Genomic DNA, 22,701 nt, shown 5'->3' with positions numbered 1-22,701 from the left:
CCCCTTAATAATAAAAACCTTCATTTAAAAACTGCATTTTGTGTTTACTTGTGTTATCTTTGTCTAATAATTAAATTTGTTTGATGATCTGAAACATTTAAGTGTGACAAACATGCAAAAAAATAAGAAATCAGGAAGGGGGCAAACACTTTTTCACACAACTGTATATCCTCCTCAGTTGAGCAGTTTTGCAATCAGATCGTCCAGGGCCAACATAGTTTTGCCCTTCCAGTATAGAGTGCCAGGAAGTTTGGATGAACACAGAAAAGCATTCGCAAGTCTATTTGGCGTTCTTCCCTGTGACATGATGGACTCGATCTGTGTGCAGTAGACCTCGCTCAACCGGCCCAAGTCTGCCAGAGAGGTCTCTTTGTGACCTGGAAGTCGCAAACCCATTTTGTTTAGTGTATCACAACCGGATGTTTTTATGCTGTGACAGCACGTCTATTGCCAGCGCTGCCTTTCGTGGGTGCGTTTTTCTTCCCCACAGATTTCTCTGATGTTAAGGCTAGGACAAGGATGAGAGCTTGCTAGGCCGCTGGACCATGCTCTGCTCTGTTGACTTCTTACAGCGCAGGCGCACCCAAAAAGTTACTGGATCCGGTTTAAAACACTTGCAATCTAAATCAACTATATAGTAATGTTCTTAAGAGCAGAGACCACATGCACGCGTCCTCCTCACAGGTCTGGCCATTCCAGGTGCTGAAAAAGAGGGGCAGAAGTGGTCTGGCGATATTCTGTAGAACATTGTCTTTTATATCTCCTGAAAGTCGGAAACTGTCCCAAAACGTCTGAATGATCCTCCATCGATCAGTGATTGGCTCCATTTGAATTCTGTCCCCTCCCTGGATCGATCCTGTAGCAAAACATCCTGAGCTCCTCCTCCTCTGTGACCTGCTGGTCAGTTGTCCATCCTGCTGTTCTCTGCTGCACCTCTGGAAAGCCTCACTCAAAATGATCTCTTTCTGACCCTCAAAACTATTCATACAGTGTTTTAACACCTTTAGTGACTACTTCTATGGTTTAATGCATTCAAGGAGTAAAATACTGTAACATATAATATCCTTTATAAGTAAGAATATTGTAAACATATAATACAGTCCATAAGTAAACATTTTGTGACTTAACATATTTTGACATGTTATTATTGTGACACTTTCATTCACCACTGGGGGTGTTATTAATCCTAATAATAATGCTTTTAATACTGAAATCCTTCACACTGACAAATTTAGTTTCTGTGTCTTCAGTGTTTGTGCTCTCCACCACCACCTCCGTACTTTAGATCACATTCCACAGCAGCACTTCACAGTAGTTGAAGTCTGTGACATGTTCCTGTAGTATGATTTGGTACTCTTGATGAATTTAAGACGAGGACATGAGGTGTTTCAGGTTTCCTACTTTCTACTTACTACAAATTCAAGTTTTACAATAGTATAGAATGGTTATGGCCATAGGCTGTATGCAAGAAGTGGACGGGGTCACTGCGGTGCCACCCATTGGGTTGTGGACTATGGTTTGGAGTAACAGACACAGAAACCCGGCACTCACTCATACAGGCTCTTCTTATTTATTATGGGCCAAAACGTTTCAGTTCTAAGCCATCATCACACATGATTTTAGGATTTGTTTTGTGCACTGCCAATTTCCACGGCTTAGAAGGCTCGAGTTCAACATTTTGACAGTCGGCATCTTAGCTTTTGGCAACCATAAGTGACCCGAGAGGGTGGAGCTCCATACAACCCAACGCTGAATTAGACATTTTTAGGCAACCAAGAAAAAGTTACAATCAACTTTCATGAACTGAAAACGCACTGAAAGGGCTAAAGTTGTATGACAAAAACACGGACAACTTTTAGAAAGATGTGGTAGGGACCCGTCAATCACAAGCTAGCCCCGCCCTAAAGCATAGCCTGCTTTATGGACTATTTTTAATGGATCATAATTTACTAAATGAACATCATGCTGTATTGAAGAAGACTTGAAACTAGAGATTGAGACCATAAACTCATGTTTACAATGTTTACTGAGGTAACAAATCAAGAGAGAAGTAGTCATTTTCTCATAGACTTCTATACTATGCAAGCTTCACTTTTCAGACCCGAGGTTGTTGCCTGGTTATAGCTGAAGTAATCTCTATAAACAGGTTCTGCATTCGCGTGTAGAATCTGGAGGCAACGGGACAAGATTTTGGCATCGGAAGTGTTCTGGTTTCCCGTTTGTCGTCTGTGTAGTATTGACCGATCTCGTTCGAGCAGGCTTTGGTTGAATACAAGTTAACCGTCCACGTGGAGCGCAGAAGAGGCTGAACGCATTGGCCGAAATGCAGTCTGGGAACGCACCGGCTTTTGTCTGACGATAATTTAGCTTTTTATTGGTTTGGAATTAACTTGGCCGCTTGTGGAACAATCGACTTCAGTCTCGCACCTCAAGTTGCTAATCAGACTGTAAACGAGCTAGAAAATAAGTCTTTCCCCGGACATCTGCGGTCGACACCAGAACCCCAGAAATATAGCCCCTTGCCTCCGAGATTCATCCGTCGTCAGACCGACAGCCGATGGGTTCAGAGATTGTAGCTTAAGTAGCTCTGTAATTTTGCAGGTGTACCCAGAACTTTACAGATGAACTGAACCCATACGAAGTCGTCATAATATTACTGTATATGTTCAAATATTAGGCTTCAGATACACTCAACTGCTGAAGCGTTAACATTCATCACACTTCTTGTTTTTAGTAAAGGTTTAGAAGGAAAGCAAGACAACTTGTGACCGGGGACGTTCCTTGGAAAAAAGTGGAAGTCGTATATTGCTTTGTCAACCCTTCTGTGATAGATGAGCAATGTTGGTGTCTCTGCTAGTTGCTAAACACACTCTTGATGTCCACTGTACTTTGGAAAGGTGATGAAGGGTCAGAAGAAAAGAGCACAAACACGGGCAGGGGAGCTGGTATCAGTGAAGCGTTTCTGTAACGAGGAGAATGACGACAAGGACAAGGAAGTGTGTGTTTGTCTAATTGTTTACAAAAACAAGAGTGTGCTCATGTCAATGGACAGAAGCGATAAGAATCCGTTTAACTGTCTGAGCAAAATGCAAGAAAAACAATCGCACCCATGTATTTGTTGTCTCTGCTTTAACTTAATGACGGCTCACATCCTGTGGCCCGAGTCCTGCTGCTGCTTTGAAGTGCTGTGTTTCCTCATGGCTGATGGGATGATGTAAGATCATCTGATCGGTGACTCAGATAGTCAGAGTGGCCAACGGTGCATCTGTTTCCTGTGGTATTAATACATTTGTCTTATTCTGGTAAATGATGTAATGCATCAGAGAAACGAGCTATCATAAACGCCACTCATAAAGCTGAAAATAATTCCCTCGGAGCACAATTTCAATTGTGTTTCCATATATGTTCCTAAAAAGTCATCTTTATTTTCTATGAATATGTAGCTGATCTGCATCTCATTATCACGTGCCGCCCTTTGTGTCAGCGGGAGAGCAAACTGTTATTTGACCGCAGCTAAAGAGGCTAAAACGAACAAATGTGTAGAATAGACGATGCAAAAATGTTGATTTAGGATTTGAATGTCAACGTCATGAATGGAGCTTTAGTGTTAACATGTGTTCCCCCCCCCCCCCCCCCCTCCTCAGGGTTCCTTGGTTCCAGATGAGGGAGCAGCACTTCAGCTCCGGCATCAACAAGCGATCACTGGACTCCATCGAGAGGGCGGCCTTCTTCGTGACACTGGACGACGAGGAGCAAGGCATGAGGGGGGAGGACCCGGCGGGGAACTTGGACCGCTACGCCAAGTCCCTGCTGCACGGGAAATGTTACGATAGGTGAGCGAGGACACGCGGGGGAAAGAAATTAGATGGGCGTTCAGATCGCAACCAGAGATACGTCATCCTGCTTTTGGGTGGCTTCAAATCCCCAAATAACCCCTGATGGAGCCTTTGTGTTGTGCTGATGTAAACATTTGCAGCCTCACAGAGCAACTGGCTCCAACCTTTTGAACCCTTGTAAGTGGAGGTTGTAAAAATGTAAAAGGTTCGATATCTATAGCGAGTAGGGGTGGGTATCGTTAGGATTTAGTGAGGGGGGAAAAAAAGAGACTTTTAATTAAAAAAAGAACATTCTTGTATGTAAACAAAGTCTTTCTTGAACGGCAACCGCAGAAATGTTTAAATAGCTCACTATTGTTGACTACTGTTTCAATGCCAACAACAAATGTGACTATGAGAGCATTCCTACGGGGAGTGTGTTTGGAGTGTAGAGCCTTGGTCATCTCCCCACAGTGAAGAAACGAGTATTGTTAAGATGTGTTGGCTAGAGTGGTCGTGGGATTGCAGCTTCAAAATGACTTATAATAGTGGTGTATAGTAACGAAGTTACTGTACTTAAGTCGTTTTTTTTGGATATCTGTACTTTACTATTTATATTTCTGTTGACTTTTACTTCACTACATTTTGCAAAGAAAACTGATACTTTTACTCTGATACATTTCCCCTGAAACCTTCGTTACTCGCTACAAAATCAAATCTATCTTTAGAAACAAAATGAATCATGAGACCAGCGTCGGGGACTGTGGTGGAACAGAGACTGCAAGCAAGCAGGTTTGGTGAATCAGTGGTCCTAGCTTGCAAGTTAAATCATTGGTTAATCACGTTAATGCGCAATTGCAAACAAGTGCTCTCAAAGCCGCGGTGTTTTGATTCCCAGTGATGCCCAGGATGCTATATGCTATAGCTAGCGAGCGACTACATTAGTATAATTCCACTCTACGATGACTGATTTCATGACGGAAGCAGAAATGGAAGCACCTGCTACTCCCGCAACCAACGACGGTGGTGACGAAGACCAACACCCGTGGATCGCTAGCGAGTTAGTGAGCTGAGGAAGTGTTGACAGTTGTGCAGCACTAGTTGGCTAACGTTAGCTATAGCTAGCCACCACACCATAGGATTGACAGGAGCCGCGAGAACGCAGCATCAGGGTTAGCATCAGGGTTAGCATTAGTGTCAGCATCAGGGTTAGCATTAGGGTTAGCATTAGGGAAATCCTTCCCAGCTGTCCGCAAGCTGTCTGTGAAGCTGAACGCACCTCTACCTGCCTCAGCGGCCTGTGAAAGGCTAGTTAGCATCGCAGGACTAGTCTTCAGCCCAAGAAGAGCGAGACGGAATTCTCGCAATTTTGAAAACCAACTTCTTTTGAAGATGAACAGGACATTTTTCAGTTTCAAGTAATGACTGGGTTGCTGCTTTAGTATTGATCATGTTTTGATATTTGAGTCATTTTGTGGATGATCAGATGGAGTTATGATGGTAGCAGTCGCCCAATTGCAGATTCAGCTTGAGCAAAACCTTTGCCTATTGTGTTCAAATCAGGCCCATAGGAGTTTACAAGGCAGGTGTCCTTTCTCACAACACTGACCTGATGCATCAAGTGGATATATTCTGCTGAACACAATATTATGCATTTGCCCTCTACATCCTCTAGTCGGAATGAGCATACTTATAAACCCACTGTTACAACTCCTTCATAGTGTCATATTGCTTTTCGGAGAATTATGATGATAAGTTCATAGCAGATGCAAAAGTATACTTATGTACAATATATTATGTTGAACATTGTTGCTCCTGGATGGATCACAGCCAACCCAATTATTTTCAACACAGCTCCATGTCCTTGGTCATGGTGCCACAGCACTTAAAAGAATAAACTTCATAATTCTCAAAATTCTGACGCTTTGCTTTTTTATTAACAGCATTTACTTGTACTTTTACTTTCAATACTTAAGTACATTTAATATCAGAAAATTACTTTTGATACTTAAGTACAATAAATATCAGATACTTTAAGACTTTTACTCAAGTAGTATTCTAATAGGTGACTTTTTACTTTTACTGGAGTAGTTTTCCAGTAAGGTATCTTTACTTTTACTCAAGTGTGGCTTTTGAGTACTTTATACACCACTGCTTATAACAACACAGCTGCTCTCCTTTTTAATAACTAGGCTGACTCCAAAGGCAAGTCAATTTGTTTTGAATGCCATACTGCACAAAAGACATGTTTGAGTTCTCTCTACTTCTATCTGTGGTTCTGCTGTTTTAGAGGTGCAGGACTTAACATGTTGCAGTGAGAAACAAGGCCACGGTGAGTAGAATCTGACGGGAAGGCCCCGAAGCTGCTCAGGGTTCTGACGGTTTAATAGTCAATGGTGAAAATCATTGTAGCCAACCTGTGCAAGGCGTTATCAATCTACTCTGCCTATAGGAAGCACTGCCAATCCCCTGTGTTTGTAGCAGTGTTACATTGTACTTATCCTTCTGCATCTATTTTTTGTGTGTTTCTTAAATTCATAGCTGTTTTTTTCTCAAGATAATATTTCCTCCCTTTCTCTGCTGTCGCCCCTCAGGTGGTTTGATAAATCCTTCTCCATTGTGATCTACAAGAACGGGAAGAGTGGACTGAATGCAGAGCACTCCTGGGCGGACGCACCGACAGTGGCTCACCTTTGGGAGGTTCGTGTTCTCGTGTGTGTGTGTGGTCGTGTGTTCCGGGGTTTTGTTTGTCTCACAAATGTGTCCCTGCTTACTAGCATTGATCCAATTGGATTGTTTCTCATGACTCACGGGAGTGAAACAGTGAAACACTGCCTGAGCGAGAGAGCCGTTTCCGAGAAGTGGATGTGTTTAAAGAAGGATTCGAAATGAATGACTCTGCGGCCGACACCACAGCTGCTCATTCTCAAATTACTCCCACTCTACGCAGCAGCTGGAGTGAGCCAGAATAAGAAAATATATACTTCAGCTACTCCATGTTTTGTCAGTCCAACAATCAAATGCACAGCTGAATGAAATATGGCGGCGGCACCACGGTGTGGAAACCGGCAAAACATCTGGAATGATGCACCTTGTACACGGATGGGGAGAACATCTGTGGTCTCATGGCTCATTGTTTGTACAAATGCATCACATGTCCACTGGTAATGGCGTGGGTGCCTGAGTTATGGAAAGGCCCCCCATGTGGGCCCGCTGAAGCGCTAATCAGGCAATACAACTGCTACATTTTCAGGCCTACTGCGGTGAAGCACTTCTGCTGAGATCTAAGTGGAATTTTCTTCTCTTTTTTTCATGCGATACCGAGTTACCAGCTACGTGGGGAAATGTAGTAAGTAATTCCATTGTCAGTAGTTTACGATGAAAAGAAGCACGTACAGGAAACGCGTGGATTATGTGTCCATGAAGACAGCTCAGCTGTGACCTTTCTGTGACCACGTATACATGACAAAATGAAGGAAAGTGACATTTAAAGTTAATGTGAGGAACTTTTTAACTGCTTATGAAACTGAATACTGATGCCTCCTATCTGACTGGCTAAAGTAAACGAGACCATCAGTGAGAAAACTGGCTTTTTCTTCATGGTTATTCTCGGAGGCCCAGGCCACATAGCTGGGCCCGCTGGGGGCTGAAGGGAGGCACGGGATCATCAGAACCAGGACTGCACAGGGGCGGACTGGTGGACCCTGCTGCTGCAAAATTAGAGGTTTTCGAAAGGGAATCTGGTGCTCAGAAACGCAACCAGTTTTTTCCGCAGAGACGACTAAAAGCAACACAAAATGAAAATTCCTCATAGAGAAAATGAATGGGTTAGGGTCATTTCAGTTGTATTTTGTCTAAGTATATATTTGTATGTTAACACGAGCATGTCTCTTCCCCTCTCCAGTACACCCTGGCCACAGACGCCTTCCAGCTGGGCTACACTGAGGACGGGCACTGTAAAGGCGACGTGGACCGCTCGCTACCGTCTCCCCAGAGGCTCGCCTGGGACATCCCCTCAGAGGTACGTACACCCTGGGGAGATGTGTTTGACCCTCGTGTGTGCCGTTACAGCCGTATACTTGGTTAAGAACACGCCCGACTGGTTACATTCTCGTACCTGCCTGGACAAGCACACACAAGTCCAAAGAGTATGCGGGGCTGCACGGGTTGTTTGCAATCCACTTGAGGACGTCACGCAGCCGACGTGCTCGAACAATCTCTCGCGGATTCATCCCAACTCACCCGCTTGTGAACGGCTGCCATCCCGTCGTATGTTGTTATGAACATGCCTGGTTCTTCCCACTGGTTTCATTTAGTTTTGGAGCGAGGCCTCTTAACACTGTGCTTTCCTGAGCAGTTCAAATGTATCTTTTTTTTTTTTTTTTTTTAAAGGAGCTATGAAAGTAAATCAGAGTCTGGGGCCGGGATCGCCGCCTAGCAGTCCACATGCTAACGCTGTGTTAATTGGGGCTAGCTAACACGAATAGAGGCAACCCGGCTTCCGTTACAACGCCACTCTGCCACCGTGGAGATAATCATCAGTGGCATCCGCCTGTCGGTGCAACCGCATCCTGCACACACAGCAAAGACCAGTTTCCTCTTGTGGGTTTTTTTCCCCCCGAGAAAATCAATTTTGCACATGCGGTCAGGGATGTCGGACTTCTCTGACCACAACAGACAACTTGCTCATAAAAGCACATGGCATCTAATTGCGCCATTGCATTGACTTTTGCCAGTGAGCCAAACTAAGTGGTACTAAATGTACCGGTCTACACCTGAATGGAATGCACATTGCTAAAGGATCAGATATGTATGACTTGTGGTCAAATCTCAACAGTCAGCACACCGTAGCCATCACATTTCGCGGAGGCGGACCTTAACACCGGCTTTGTGTTCCCGCATCGCATGTTAACTTTTCAAAATATAATCCCGCCTCCTTCAACGTCGATTAACTGTCTTCCCCATGTTTTCATAACGTTACCTCGGCCGGCACAACTGTTTCAGAATATCTATTTAACAGGAATCTACAGTATGTGCAGCAGAGCCCAGATGAAACGTTTGTTGAGCAAACTCTTTGAAGATTATTGATTGCATCATTTCCATTAGCAGGCGTTGGTATGATCATGTATTTAGGTCTACCTACAGAGCCAAACACAACATTAAATAGACAGGAATAGACTGTTAAATCGTTCATGCCGATGAGTTTTGTGGCAATTAATTGTCAACCAAAATTGGTCATTTTGACCCAGCCCTGTGGGTATTATTTTCTTTCCTGGCTACAAACTGGTTGACCTTCGGCGAATTTCGGTTAACGTTACAGTCGTCTTCAAACTTTCAAATCAAAGCAGACGCACACACGCGCTGATGCAGAGCAGAAAAGTCACATCTTGGAAAAGTCACCAATCTATGTATGCGTTTATGTGTACAGTGCAAAAACAATACTAGTAGTGCTCTGTAAGTGAGGGTGAGAGTGTGGTGTTCCTCTTTGAGGCAGAACCCTCCCTGCTTTTGGAACGAAGCTGTTTTGAGGGACTGCCCCTAAAACAAACGTGAGCCTGCATATGTCCCAGCAATTAGCAAGTATTCAAAATGCATTGTGTCAGTGGAAAGACGAAAACAATTTTCACAAAGGATTTGAGACTTTATTCAGCCCCCTTCCTTTGTATCAACAGCACACAGGATGCTAACAAGTAGTCTAATGAGAGGCACAGGCATCCGCACATAGGTGAGCTCAAAACGAAACCACAAGCATAGCAGACATTCAAGGATAGGCAAGTGAGAAAACAAACATTATTGTTTTTCAAAACGTTATTTTGAAAAAGTTTTGGCAGGTTTTTTTTTGCCAGCATAACTCTTATTTTTAAATGTTTTGTTGTTGTAGTCCTCACTTCGGCCATAAGAGGCTGACGTGCAGCACTGCCTCATGTTCTAAACGGGACCAAAAGCTTCCACGTTTGATCTTTTCCTCATCTCAGCAGCAGTTTAACATGTAATCGAGCAGGCGGATTGAACCCAATCCAAAGCTTCAGTGGCGGCATGTGCCACGTCTGATGAGCTGAGTTGATACATTTTGTCGGCCCGTACAACTCTTATACGTAACTTTGATGCAGTGCGGCCCCCCTCCAGCGTCTAAATCTACTTTTGTTTTGACCCGCTCCTTTGGGCCGGTCTCAGATTCCTTATCTTTTTCCTCTCTGACATCCGCATTCAGAGAATGTGTTTTTATACCTTTATCACAGTTTGCAGGCCAGGTTAACAAATACAGGAAACCGCTTTCAATACATGATTTATCTTGAGGAACGGCTTTGTGTCCTTCTAAAAGTCACGACCCGGTTACTTGATGTCAGCGGTGGGTCTTTTAGCGGCGGCTTAAAAAGTTCCTTTGCGTCCCAAGAGCACCCGGTGAGTCGACCTCGGTGTGATGATGCAGGAGGTCTGTCTTTTTAAAACCTTCAAACCCAAGCAACAAAATCTTCTTAGATCCATCTCTAATCGGTGCCGCTCGCCTGTGTCTCATCTTAACCCTCCGTGTGATAGCGGTAGGTGCGGTGGCCGATGAAGTCAGCCAACTTGTCCCAGGGTTACATTCCTCCCAGTCTTTTGGCAGGTTGGGACATATTTTTCATTTAGTTTTAAGTTCTCCAGAGATGGATTTCGTGACAGAGAAAGAGGAAAGCGGGGGAGTAGGAGAATCGGTGTGTCACGGTGATGATAAAAGTGAAAACTGGACTGTTGAACTGCTGTGTGTGGGAAAATTCTTCTTTATTTAAGAGATAAGTAAATGATAAACCTGAAACTGAGAGGTGCGTGCGTGCGTTTAACAGATAAGTAAATAATTAATCTACTTTTCATTGCACTGGTAGGATTCTACTGGATAACCATTAATGCAGTGGTTCTGTCACGCCCCACTTTGGAGGAAGAAAAATGTTCATGCCCCACCACCCCAACAAAATTGTAACAAAATGGTCCATGTTGAACTTTTATTGAAATAACAACATTGTGTGACTCCTCCATCTGTGCTTTTTCAAATAATAGAATAAAGAAAATTGCAATCACTTTCAAGTAAACCAGATTGCTCCATCAGACAAAAACAAACGCAATGTGCAATCACTTTGTTAGAACAATGCAAATACAGTTCAATCTGTGCAAAAAATAACTAATATTTGGCAAAAAATAGCTTATTGTGGCTGAAATTAACCTGTTTTGCACTGAATATCTTTCTAAGATAATAACAATAAACTGCAACCTGTGAAAAACTAAACAAAACAAGTTCAAATATTTGGCAATAAAGAGTTTTACTGAGTTTTACACTGCATATCTTTTCAAAACAACAATAACGTGCAACCTGTGCAAAACAAAATGAGTGCAGATATGTGTGAGCCATATGCTCACACATATCTGGAGCATTTTATTTAAAATATGAGCTTTAAAATGTAGCATTCTAAAAGTAAAATAATAGCTGTGATAATAATAGCTGCGCTTGGGTCTGTTAGTACACTGGCTGTGGTCATTACAGTGAACAGTGTGCACAGTGAACAGTGAGATGACATGTGAGCCCTTGTTGCTGTAGTTCATCTCCTGGGAGCAGAGTCTACATTTAGCATACCCTGTCTTATCAATGTATTTAAAACACTGTGACAGCAGGAAGTACTCACGTCTGTTTAGACCTCCACCTTTATCCAGGCCCAGCTCCACCTTTATCCAGGCCCAGCTCCACTCACAGCTCAGCCCTGCGTCAAGCTGCGCCACACAAACCAGCCTCCTCTCCCTGAAGCTCTTTGACCTCATCATCTCATCAGTATCTGGGCCTCATGTTTCGTGGTCATGAAAGTTATTCTGACCACGAAATCATCCTCATTCTACTTTGAGTTAAAACAAACAACCTGCAACCAGATGCGCCGGTGTTCTGGTTTAACGTTAATGAGTGACCGCGTGAACTGAACCGGAACACGGGGGGGCTGCATGTTTCATCACGTTACGTTTGTTCCTCCTAAATCGTGATAATGACGAAAGTTAATAGTCGACAAAGTTCCGCATGCAGTGGACGTTAACTTAACCCAGCAAGTCTGAACGGTAACGGAACATAACGTAACTTTAACGGAGGGAAATTAAGACGCTGTAGACATCTGAACGCTGATTGGCCAAGACTCGTCACATCAGAGATGTTTTATTGTGAAGATCACGACATCACCTTTTCTCCTTATCTCACTCCAATCTGAGAAACGCTGGCTGGCCAGTTGACCGCCCCCTCCCCAAAAAAAAACCTCTACGCGTTTCACGTGGATGATATATTTTGATTCAAAATGGCGAATTTCAAGTTTGTATGAATAAAGTTCTTGAAATAAAACAATTCTGCATTTCCCCCTGCGCCCCACCTGCAATACCGTCGCGCGACCCACAGTTTGAGAACCACTGCATTAATGAATGACCCAAGTGTGTGTTTGTGGTGTGTGTTTGTGGTGTGTGTTTGTGGTGTGTGTGTGTTGTTTGTTGTGTTTGTGGTGTGTATTGAACAAGCTTACATTTTTATTTCACAGTACAAGAAGTAAAATAATCTTTCCAGGTTTAGTTTACGAAGCATAAAATGTTTCGTGTTTTATATGACAAGGACACTTGGGACGCTTTTATTGTCTCATGTCTGGTGTAAATATCTATCGGTGATGTAACCAGGAAAACAAACAAACTGTGAGGTGGTTTCCTCTGGCAAAAGTCCCGTGGTTTTCCCGGCTGCAGCATGAGATACTCCGTCTACTCGTGCTCTGCTCAGGGGGAGAGGCAGGGATTTTCCCCTGCGACCGGCAGCCAGGGCACACGGGTGGTTTCATACTCTCACACCCTCTAGAAAGGGAAAATGAAACGGCCCAGAGAAGTCTTTTGTGATCGAGACATTCACCAGCAAAGCCTTTCACTTTCCTGTCACAGTCCCTTCACTGCTGCGTGTTTTTTCTTGTTTCGCCCTCATCGAGTTGCAGTGCGTGGAATCATTGAGTTAAGGACAAATAATGCTGCAAGTAGCGTTTGATTTTACTCGACATGAAAACACACGGAGAGTTCCAGTAGATAGTTATTGGACAGAGTTTTAGCGACTTGCCATAAAAGCAGACGTTAGCTACTTTATAGTGGAGGTTTTTCAAAGTCTGACGCACACACAACTGTCACTGGATTACCTTCATAGCAATGAAGAAAACCCCCAAATTGATGATTCTCAGGCAAGTTGTGGAGTCATAAGGTGCCTTTCCTCTGTCATTTGAAAGCAGATTTATTGACATTTATTTGCAGTGGACATGGAAGAGTTGAGTTGTGACTTCAAGACGGAGTACTACGAATTTTGATGCAATCACACTAAAAATAATACCCGTGCAGGACGTGGGAGTGATGAGATGTCAAAAGCACACGATCGTAGAATGCGGATGTACATTGGCTGAAGTTTCTCAGAGCTACTTTGGACGTGTGTTCGCTGTAAAGTGTTTCTTTAAAACCTGTGTGTGTGTGTGTGTGTGTGTGTGTGGTGCTGCACGGTATCGCGTCACGCTACAGTTTTGTTACTTCTTGTTACAAAAAGAAAGCTCGCAGGGTCCTCGTATCCCATGAATAATCCAGTGTTCCCCTTTCAGTAGCTATCGTCTAGACTTTCACTGAATATTTCATATTGAACACTTTCATATTGAACCCAACATATTTACCCTTCGAGTGGGGTCTGTACAGTCTGCAGGGGGGGATTCAACGTTCAAATAGTTTTTTAAAAGTTCTTCATAGATCTAGCATCTTCATTTTTCTCTCAAAGTGCACCAGAACGATGCATTTGACTTTGAAATGTACCCCAGAGAGGGTGACTACTACTGTGCTGTTCCATACCAGAATAGATATTGTAGAACATCATGCAGCCCTATCTATAAATCTATATCTATACCGTGTCCAAAGGTTGGTTATTGTTAAGGTTGTCTATTGGGTATGTATTAAGTTGTCTGGTATCTTAAAATGACGCACACATCCACCTGACTGCACACTGTTGTGGTAAGCTCAGAGAGCGTTGCAGTAGTGAACAATAGACTCCCTTCCTCTGGACTGTTGACATTCCCCTCCCCTTTCAGCAAAATATATTTTCCAGAAAAGGGAACGTGTGTGTGCGTGCGTGTGTGCTGAAGGAGGAATGGGTGGTCTTTAAAACTGCATTTCCTGTTTATTTGACTGTTTCCCGGCTTCACTTTCCTCTTTTGATCACATCATCCCGTTTGCCAATCTTTTGAATCTGTCAGAAACACTTTCTCTTGCTTTCCTCTTCTGTTCGTCTGTGTGCCCATAACGATAATGCCGCTTGTGTGCTATTTGACGTGCAAATTGCTGCCGACAAAGTAACGGCTAATGTCGGGCAACTTCCAGGCAGATTTATCAGAAACGTTAGAACTCTTGAGTGCACGGACATTAAAGAGAATATCGCACAAATACCATAATAAACAAATGGAGCCCGAGATGACCTCACAAAGGTGCACACTGTGTGAGGATCCTTGTCTTAGGTTGGTGTGTTTTTAAAAAAAAAAGAAGAAATAAAAGATGAATTATTTCATGTAATTCTCAGTGATACCAGACAAAAAGTGAGCCTGACTCTGTTTAAGTTAACCGATGAATTAATAATAAAAATGAGTCTGTGAGGCTGTAGTTATGAACAGTGGTGTTTTGAGCGTAATGCTGTTTACATTCATTTTTGCAATTATTGTACACTCATCTACCACGAATATTTACATTTTATTTTATGTATATTTTATCCCAATACTTTAACTTCTGCACCATTTTGTCTTAGATTCTTTCTTCTTTTCTTTTCTTTTATATATTTATATAATGAGCATTATTTTCATTGCCAGCAGGCTGCTTCTCAGGGTTCAACCTGAATGGTTTTTGTCATTCCCGTCGGGCAAGTGGCTCAGAAATCTATTTGCTTTTACTTGCCCCTCTACAAATTGTATAGATAGATCGATCTATCTTTCATTTACTAGAGATTATCAAAGACCAAAGTTGATTATCATGTTTTAATTCTTATTTAGGTAAATGAATCTGGAGTTTTGCCCTCATCCTCCAACTAAACTCCGGGTTCCACGATAACCGAAAGGCTCGCTTGCACTTCAGCTCATAAACTTCCATCTTTACCCACCGCCATCTTTTAATGAGGGAAGAGAAGGAAGCAATATGGCTCCTTCTAGAGAGGCACCGATCATGTTTTTCTGCCACCGTAGCAAATTGCTCATCGTCTGTGAGCCATATATGATCGTTTGCGTTTTTTTCACAACAGCTGGTACACAAGTCTTCAAAGTCTTTCACCACAGTCCTAAAAAATCATTTCCAGTCAACATCTTACAAGCTACCGTTTGAACACATCACGATAACGTTATAATTCACCTGCACCTTGTATTCATTTTTACTGAAAAGAGCTTGAACGCATCAGCTAGCTGGCGTTACCAGCTCTCCTCCTGCCGATTTTAGCACTCATTTGTTGTTCACGATGTAGTATTATCAGGGACCAACGACTTGTAACGACATTAATGCTGTTCTCACGATCGCATATTTTTACTGAATATCGTCCGTTAACGATGGGCAGACGATCAATCGGGGCATCCGTAGCTGCTTCCCTCATCGGCTCCGGAAAAATCTTATGTTTTGATTTCACTCACCTATTTTGCTGGCCCCTGGCAATCCTTATTGCTGAGTCCTACTTCTCTGTAATTGTTGAACTTGGAAGTTGAAACTGATTTGAAAGAACTGCAGAGAGGGCAAATTCCCCCATACTTGGCTAAAGTCACTTCACATCCTCTAGTAGATTTCCACTGCCTGCCTGCGTAACCTGTCAACACTGCGATGACTTTGAGCCCTAAAAACATATGCAATGCAAGTGAAATGATCACGTCTGTCTGTCTGTCCGTCTGTCTGTCAGGTTCAGGCTCAGGTGTGCAGCTCCCTGGCTGTTGCCCAGGCGCTGGCGGATGACGTGGACTGCCACGTCTTTCCCTTCAGAGAGTTCGGAAAAGGACGCATCAAGAAGCTACGCGTCAGCCCCGACGCATTCATACAGATCGGCTTACAGCTGGCGTACTTCAGGGTAAGGCTTCGACACGCTCACACACATTGTAGAGTGCAGAAATGCATATTTTTTTAAGATTGTACATGGTTGTTGTTTGGTTCCCTGTCCACTGCTGGATTGAGTTCTACTATTTGATGCTATGAAAGCTCGATCTGTATTAGATTAAATTGAAAAAGCTCTTTTTTTTTTTTTTTTAAATGTTTGCATCTTCTTCTCTTCTTCCTCTAGGACCGTGGTGGTTTCTGTCTGACCTACGAGGCGTCGATGACTCGTCTGTTCAGGGAGGGCCGGACGGAGACTGTGCGATCCTGCTCCAACGAGGCCAGTGCCTTCGTCGAAGCTCTGGAGAATGGAGAGGTACACAAAGTCCGAGATTATGCTCTCTTCCAAGTAACATTGAAATTGAAAGCTCACACAATTGTTTTCAACTCCTGCTGACCCCATTGTTCCTCACCATATTGTCAGAGGGAAGAAATACAGACTAACATGGGCTCAGACTCCTTAATCATCAGTTTTGTACTTCTGGTAAATCTAACATGTATGAATAATTTGTAGGTGATTCTATTTACGGTCACGTTCACACCAGCCTTGTTTGGTCGCGTTGAACCGGACCCTGGGGGGTTAAACCCCCCTTTGGTGCGGGTTTGTTCGGGTTGGTGTGAATGCCGGACTCGAACTCGGCTGCAAACTAAACCGCCGCTATCTGGTCCACCTCGAAGGGGTGGTACCGGACTGCTGTCATCTGTAGCGGTTAGTTTCTGGTGTGAACACCATTTCGCACCAAAAAAAAAAAAAGTTATCTTTTTCTGTTTTGGTGATAGACTGACTGTTTAGACCCGGCGCTGCCGCTGGCCACCAGCCCGCTGTTGGACACAATTTCTTTCACCGCTGTAGCATGAAAGCTAGCTGACAACACTTAATGCTTCATTAGCACACTCTTGTCACAGCTAGGAAAGCACATTGTTACTACAGGTGACGACTTTTATCGACTCATTTTCTGTACCTTGTCAACCGGTGTAGCATTAAAGCATGGTGGAATTAACTACATTAGCGTCAAATTCAACAACTTTGCGATGCACATCGCACCTCGACGCAACTGTTTGACCAATTATCAAACGGCATTTTGTTTACAATGTTTTTGACCATTTGAGTTTTGCCTTTTTATAACGCAAACCGGACCAGTTGGAATATTGAAAATGATGTATCATCCTCTCGTCGGTTCGATTCCGGAATTCCGAGCTTTCGGTGTGAGCCCGCCCTTAGGGATGTCGGTAAAGATGTGATTTGTTTCGACAGACCGAGGACCAATGCAAGCGTCTCTTCCGACTGGCCTCAGAGGGGCACCAGAACCTTTATCGACTGGCCATGACGGGAGCCGGAATCGACCGACACCTCTTCTGTCTGTACGTGGTGTCCAAATACTTGGGAGTAGAGTCACCCTTCCTCAAAGAGGTAAGCTTGTGGTTTTTGTTAAATGTTCCATCTCTATTTTAGTCTTTTCAGACTTTTTGACGCACAGATCTGTAATAGAACATACCCCCCCCCCCCTCTTCTCTTTTCCCCCCTCCTCCAGGTTTTGTCGGAGCCTTGGCGCCTCTCCACCAGTCAGACCCCGGTTCAGCAGATGGAGCTGTTCGACCTGAAGAACCACCCCGACTTCATATCGCTGGGCGGCGGCTTCGGACCTGTGAGTGACGCACACTTTCCTGTAGTTGTACCTGCATATGTCAACAGCAAGAACACAATACATAGTCTGAGTCTGACCGTGTGGTTGTAAACAATGGTATATGTGCACAGTGGATGGTGTGCGAGGTACATACGCTTATCTCACTTTACCTCTGTGCTCACGTCAGGTCGCTGATGATGGTTACGGGGTTTCTTACATCATCATGGGCGAGGACATGATCAGCTTCCACGTGTCGTCCAAATACTCCTGCAGCGAGACTGTAAGTAAAGCCTCAATCATCTACTTATTTAATGTATTAAAGTTTGCTTTTCTGTTACTTTTCATGACATTGACTGCACATTTGTGACCAACATGTTCAACTAATCGCCGGCATCCCTGGAACTTGAAAATTCCTAAAATCCGTGTCAACATAATTCATTCCAGCTGGTGACGTCTAGACCTGCAAAACTGGTTTGTAACGAGACCGTCTGGCTGTCTCCCACAGTGCGGAAGTATTGCGTCAGCATTCATTCATGCTCAAACCACAAATCACGTGACGGAGCAGAAGAATCGATGCAGTGCATCGCCGTCTGTTGTCACTTCCCTTCTCGTTTTTCCTGTGAAATCTAGGGAATTACATAAAGCTAGGGGGAAATGCTGCCTATCTGCACCGAGCTATCTGTGTGTAGATGCAGCGGCCGAGACGTTACCAGACGTTGCTGCACAGAAGTGACGAACTGGGTTTGAGATCATAAAGAAACAGCGTCTCCATTAGTTTGTCCACCAAAGAGCGGTGACGAGTTTATTTTTACAGCGCAAAATGTCCCACTTGGTGCGTTCATTTTAGACCATATTGCCCACAAAATAATAACAATGCTTCCTACAGATGTATTGTTTATCAGTATCGGTACGGCTACGAAGCTTAACACAACTGAAGCCACTTCTGTCTCTCCTTCCTTCTCTCTACGGGCTTTCATCCCACAATGTTAGACATTCTTCCTCTTTTTAATACTTTTGTTTTCTCCATTTTTAGGACTCCCACAGGTTTGGAGCTCAGATAAGTAAAGCTCTCCAAGACATCATGACTCTCCTCTCTACTGACCCCAAAACCTCGTCGTCGTCCTCCAAAGGCACGGCCCAGCCTCAGTCCAAGAAGCTCTTCTGAATGTGGAGCAGAGCAGCTCCCCCCCACGTGGACTAAATGTTCCCCCTCAAGACGTCCGAGCTGAGCCGAGAAACCACTAAGAACCCAATATCTAGATTCTGTAATTTTTAAAGCACCGCCCGTTCTGTGATTGACCTAAAGGCGTTACTTCAACTGACAAAAAGGGAATTTAACGAGGAGATCTCGGTCTAGTTAGAGAGTGGCGGGTGCTCTTCGTCAACACCTTTTTATTTAAGCCGCAACTCTGACGTGGCCGTTAGGCTCCAATCAAGCAGAGAAAAAACGAGGCACGCTGAAGACGCAAGGAGCCCCTTTATGACGGGGGATCTGTGGCACAATGTTATGATTTGCATTCTTCCATTTAAAAACGATTTGAAAGCCTTTTCTGTGTGAACGGGCACTAACGGTGAGAGTCTGTTAGAGAAGGTTAAAGCTAGACAGCGTGAGATTACAAAATTCTTCAAGTCCCTGCTCTCTGAGAACATGAAACCAGTGATGGTTGATCGGTATTTTTAACTCTCTTTTTTTTTAAGAAAAGGGGAGCCAGGCTCATCACAGAGGAAGGAAGTTATTATGACGGCAATAAAAAACGGAGAAAGGGAGACAGATCTCCCTGACAAATGCAACAAATCTCAATAGAAGTGATGGCCGACGTCTCTTCAGCTCGTCGGCGAGAAGCGATTCTGTGCGGCTCGACACACTGACACTTTGATGTCCGCTGTCAGATTTAGAAAAGCTTGAAGGGGGAAAAGGAGGTGAAACGAGGATAAGATCAATCTCAATGAAGGGAACGAGTCACTTGCAGATCTCCAACCAGAAGAGACACTTTTTTCTTTTTTTAAATTGTCATTTAATTCTAGACGTTCACAAGCTAGAAAGAGTCCTCGTCTAATCAGTTCCAGGGCTGCTTCTACCCATCACCTGACCTCATGTACCACGGCCTGAATCAACAGTTTCTTTACAAACAGGTAGCAGTACAATGCATCCTAAAGGATACTGTGTCTTTCATACAACACATGCTATTTACTGTGTTGAATATTTCCTCCAAAGTAGTACGCCAAATCAGTGTTGTGATCAAAAGGAACTATCAATACTACAATGTAAAAAACACTCCACCCCAAGTAAAAGTCCTGCATTAAATAAAAATACTATTAGCACATGTACTTAAAAGTATTCATTATGCAGCTGAACTTTAACTTCTTGTATATTGTAATAAATGATTAATCAACATGTAAGCGGGCTTTAAAGTTGTCGCTCGTTAAAAGTAAGCAGTGACTCTGTCTCTCAGATCATTGCTGTCCAGGAAAAAGTAGAATATTTTCCTCTGAAATGTAGTTGAGCAGAAGATACTCAAGTAAAGTGCCAAGTACCCCAAACCTGTACCTTTTTACATGTGTACACATGCAAAAAGCTGCGTGCCAGCCGGAAGGCTGCCAGCTCTAATGTTATCTGAGCAGCAGTGCTGCGTTCACCCGGGAGCCGGGGGGCAAAAAGACTCCTCAGCATTACATCACGTTTAATCTATTCTTAAATTCCATTGCTTTCAATTCAGATTATCTGATGACACTTGTTTTCCATATTTAGCAACCGCATGAAAGCGGTAGTTTGGTGACTCAGGCCGTATCTTGAGATCAGGTGGTGACTCTGACCCCGATATTATTCCATTTATGACCAACGTCTTGAGAGGATGGAAGGAATGAAGGAAAGGAAAGGGAGAAAAATAAATGCAAATGACTCTTTCATAATTGTTTTTACGTTTTGTTTTTTTTAACTTTGTATTGTCCGTTCAGTAGATTGATGTTTTAGGTTGAATGTTTTGGATAACTACGGACATGCTTCAGCTCAACAGACACGGCTGCTGCTGTTGAATGAAACGCACCTGAAGGTGGTCAGAGGCCTACGCAGAGCTGCTGCTGCGTGTTATACAGTTTTTATTATTATTGATGATGTGGAATCCTTGTTCAAACATTCTTCTTTCTTCATCGAATGTCACACCAGGAGTGCCCACCCCAAAAAAAAAAATCGAATTTGTCGTTGAGCAATGGATAATCCCAATATAAATCATATACATTATAATAACAAAGTCAAATCTACAGTTGATACTCGCAGTAGTGGTGGGGCGGGTTTGTGAAAGATAAGATACTCAGAAGGCATTATAGGAAACACGTGTGCCTGAAATAAAGTATTCATTCAGTAAAACAATTTCAATGCAATTTATTTTTCTTTTTTGATCAATGCTAACATGTGTAACGTGTATTAACCCGTCTTGTTTGTTTGTGTGTGTGTGTGTGTGTGTGTGTACAAGTACTTCAGGCAGGCGCCTTGTTATCGTCAGTTACTGGTGTGTCTCATGTGCGCCGGTGAAACAACGGATCTATTTAACGCTCTTACAGTTCTCAAACTTTACGTGAGCTAATGGGAAACATTAGAGATGACGTCAGAAAGATTGTCTCACATCTCCGCTCGTGTTTTTCTAACTATACCATAACTTTATGTCTTTTTTTTTTTTAGAGATTGTTTGCTTCATATTTTAGTGACGTCAGACCACGGTGGCTTCCGTTTCGGCTCGGCGGTTAGCGGCTCATTTCCCAAACTGTTGAAGCCGTTTGTTCCCTCTGATCCTCGCGGCTCCGGCCTCACGTTAGTAAAAGACGAGTGAAGACCATTTCTACAGCTGCAGCAATGTACTGTAACAACCTCTCTACCTCTCGACGCTTTTTTTATTTATTTTATTTTTTTTACAGTTTTTAGTTTTCTTTTCTCATATTTTTTTTTACATTATTAATTTGTAATTTTACCACAACCGTTTATTACCCCGGTAATCGCATCGACTTGGATCTAAACCAGTTTGTCACGTTTTATTGTGATCAGTATATTTGGTTCATTAAGTTCACAGTTTGGGAGCTTCAGTTAAATACGACAGATGTGATACAGATTAATTCTCATTACTGTCAATTTCTCTTCACTTCACGCCTCAGCCTGCCAGAAAACCACAAAGCCTGTTCACCTATTCTGTGCCTCAGTCCACTCCAATGTGCCGCATATATTATTATCATCATCAAGTAATATCTGATGGAATCAGGCGTTCAACAGTTTGCACAATGAGCCTCTCGCAGATAAAGCAGCGACGGTTTAGCAGCAGTTTTATAGTTTTCTTTGTTCGGAGTAAATGAACATTGGCACCGACTGATTTGTTTTTGGGAGATTTGTTTATTGTTTATTTCTGTGTAATGTTACTGCTGGGTTTTTTCAGTCTTGGTTAATAGTGATGCTTGAACATTTTTAATGAAGTGGTGGGTATCATGCATCATGTGTTTTTAATGAATATACTCCAAATGTTTTTATTCTGCTGTGTTTTCGGTCAACGGTTCTCGCGCTGCAACTTATTTAAATGTAGATTGTGGACTTTGTGATGGAGGCCATGTACAGTTGGTGATGGTTATGTGAAATAAAAATACTTACTGACCCCAGAGGGCCTTTGTATTTGTTGTGTTCTTTAACTATCGAGCAAAACCGGATATTGCCAGGCTGTTTGGGATCGTGGCTCACTGCACTAAATGTCAGTTGAAACACAACCTCAGTGGATTTTTAAATACAATACTTTACCGCTTAAGATGGATTTCTTTAAATACAAGTTATCACCTATGAGGATTTGAAAATATAAATATAAAAAGTTCCTGATTGGAGTACTTTCTTTAATTTAATTTTAAAAAAATATATATTTTTTATAAATGCTTAAAATGTTCCCCTGCTGTATGAAGCCCATCTCTGCAGGAAAAACAAGGGAAAATACTCGAGAAGTGAGTCATAGTTAAAATGACGATGCTCATTGTAAGTTGGCATTGTGTAAACGCTCAAAGTATCCCATGCTTTTAAATGATCAAAAATGCATGTCTTAAATTTTCTCATAACTCACCTTTTTTTTCCCGTGTGGGCGACGCGTCCATTCCTGACTACTAACGACACACATCAGACTACTGCAACT

The 22,701-nt window shown here is 43.0% G+C and overlaps 1 protein-coding gene across 1 annotated transcript; it reads left to right on the top strand.

Moving 5' to 3' along the window:
• Positions 1–2,074: 2,074 nt before the first annotated feature.
• LOC116396353 (carnitine O-palmitoyltransferase 1, liver isoform-like) lies at positions 2,075–22,186 on the top strand. Its single transcript, XM_031870915.1, has 9 exons — positions 2,075–3,833; positions 6,410–6,515; positions 7,720–7,836; positions 15,739–15,903; positions 16,114–16,242; positions 17,182–17,337; positions 17,459–17,572; positions 17,739–17,831; positions 18,585–22,186. The coding sequence occupies exons 1-9, from the start codon at positions 3,613–3,615 to the stop codon at positions 18,714–18,716; spliced, it is 1,233 nt and encodes a 410-aa protein (XP_031726775.1). The 5' UTR covers positions 2,075–3,612; the 3' UTR covers positions 18,717–22,186.
• The last annotated feature ends 515 nt before the right edge of the window (positions 22,187–22,701 follow it).

Source organism: Anarrhichthys ocellatus, unplaced genomic scaffold (assembly GCF_004355925.1).
Source record: "Anarrhichthys ocellatus isolate YVR2014 unplaced genomic scaffold, GSC_Weel_1.0 scaffold55, whole genome shotgun sequence".
In the NCBI taxonomy this organism is placed as follows: Eukaryota; Metazoa; Chordata; class Actinopteri; order Perciformes; family Anarhichadidae; genus Anarrhichthys; species Anarrhichthys ocellatus.
This window is presented reverse-complemented; position numbering and strand designations above follow the sequence as displayed.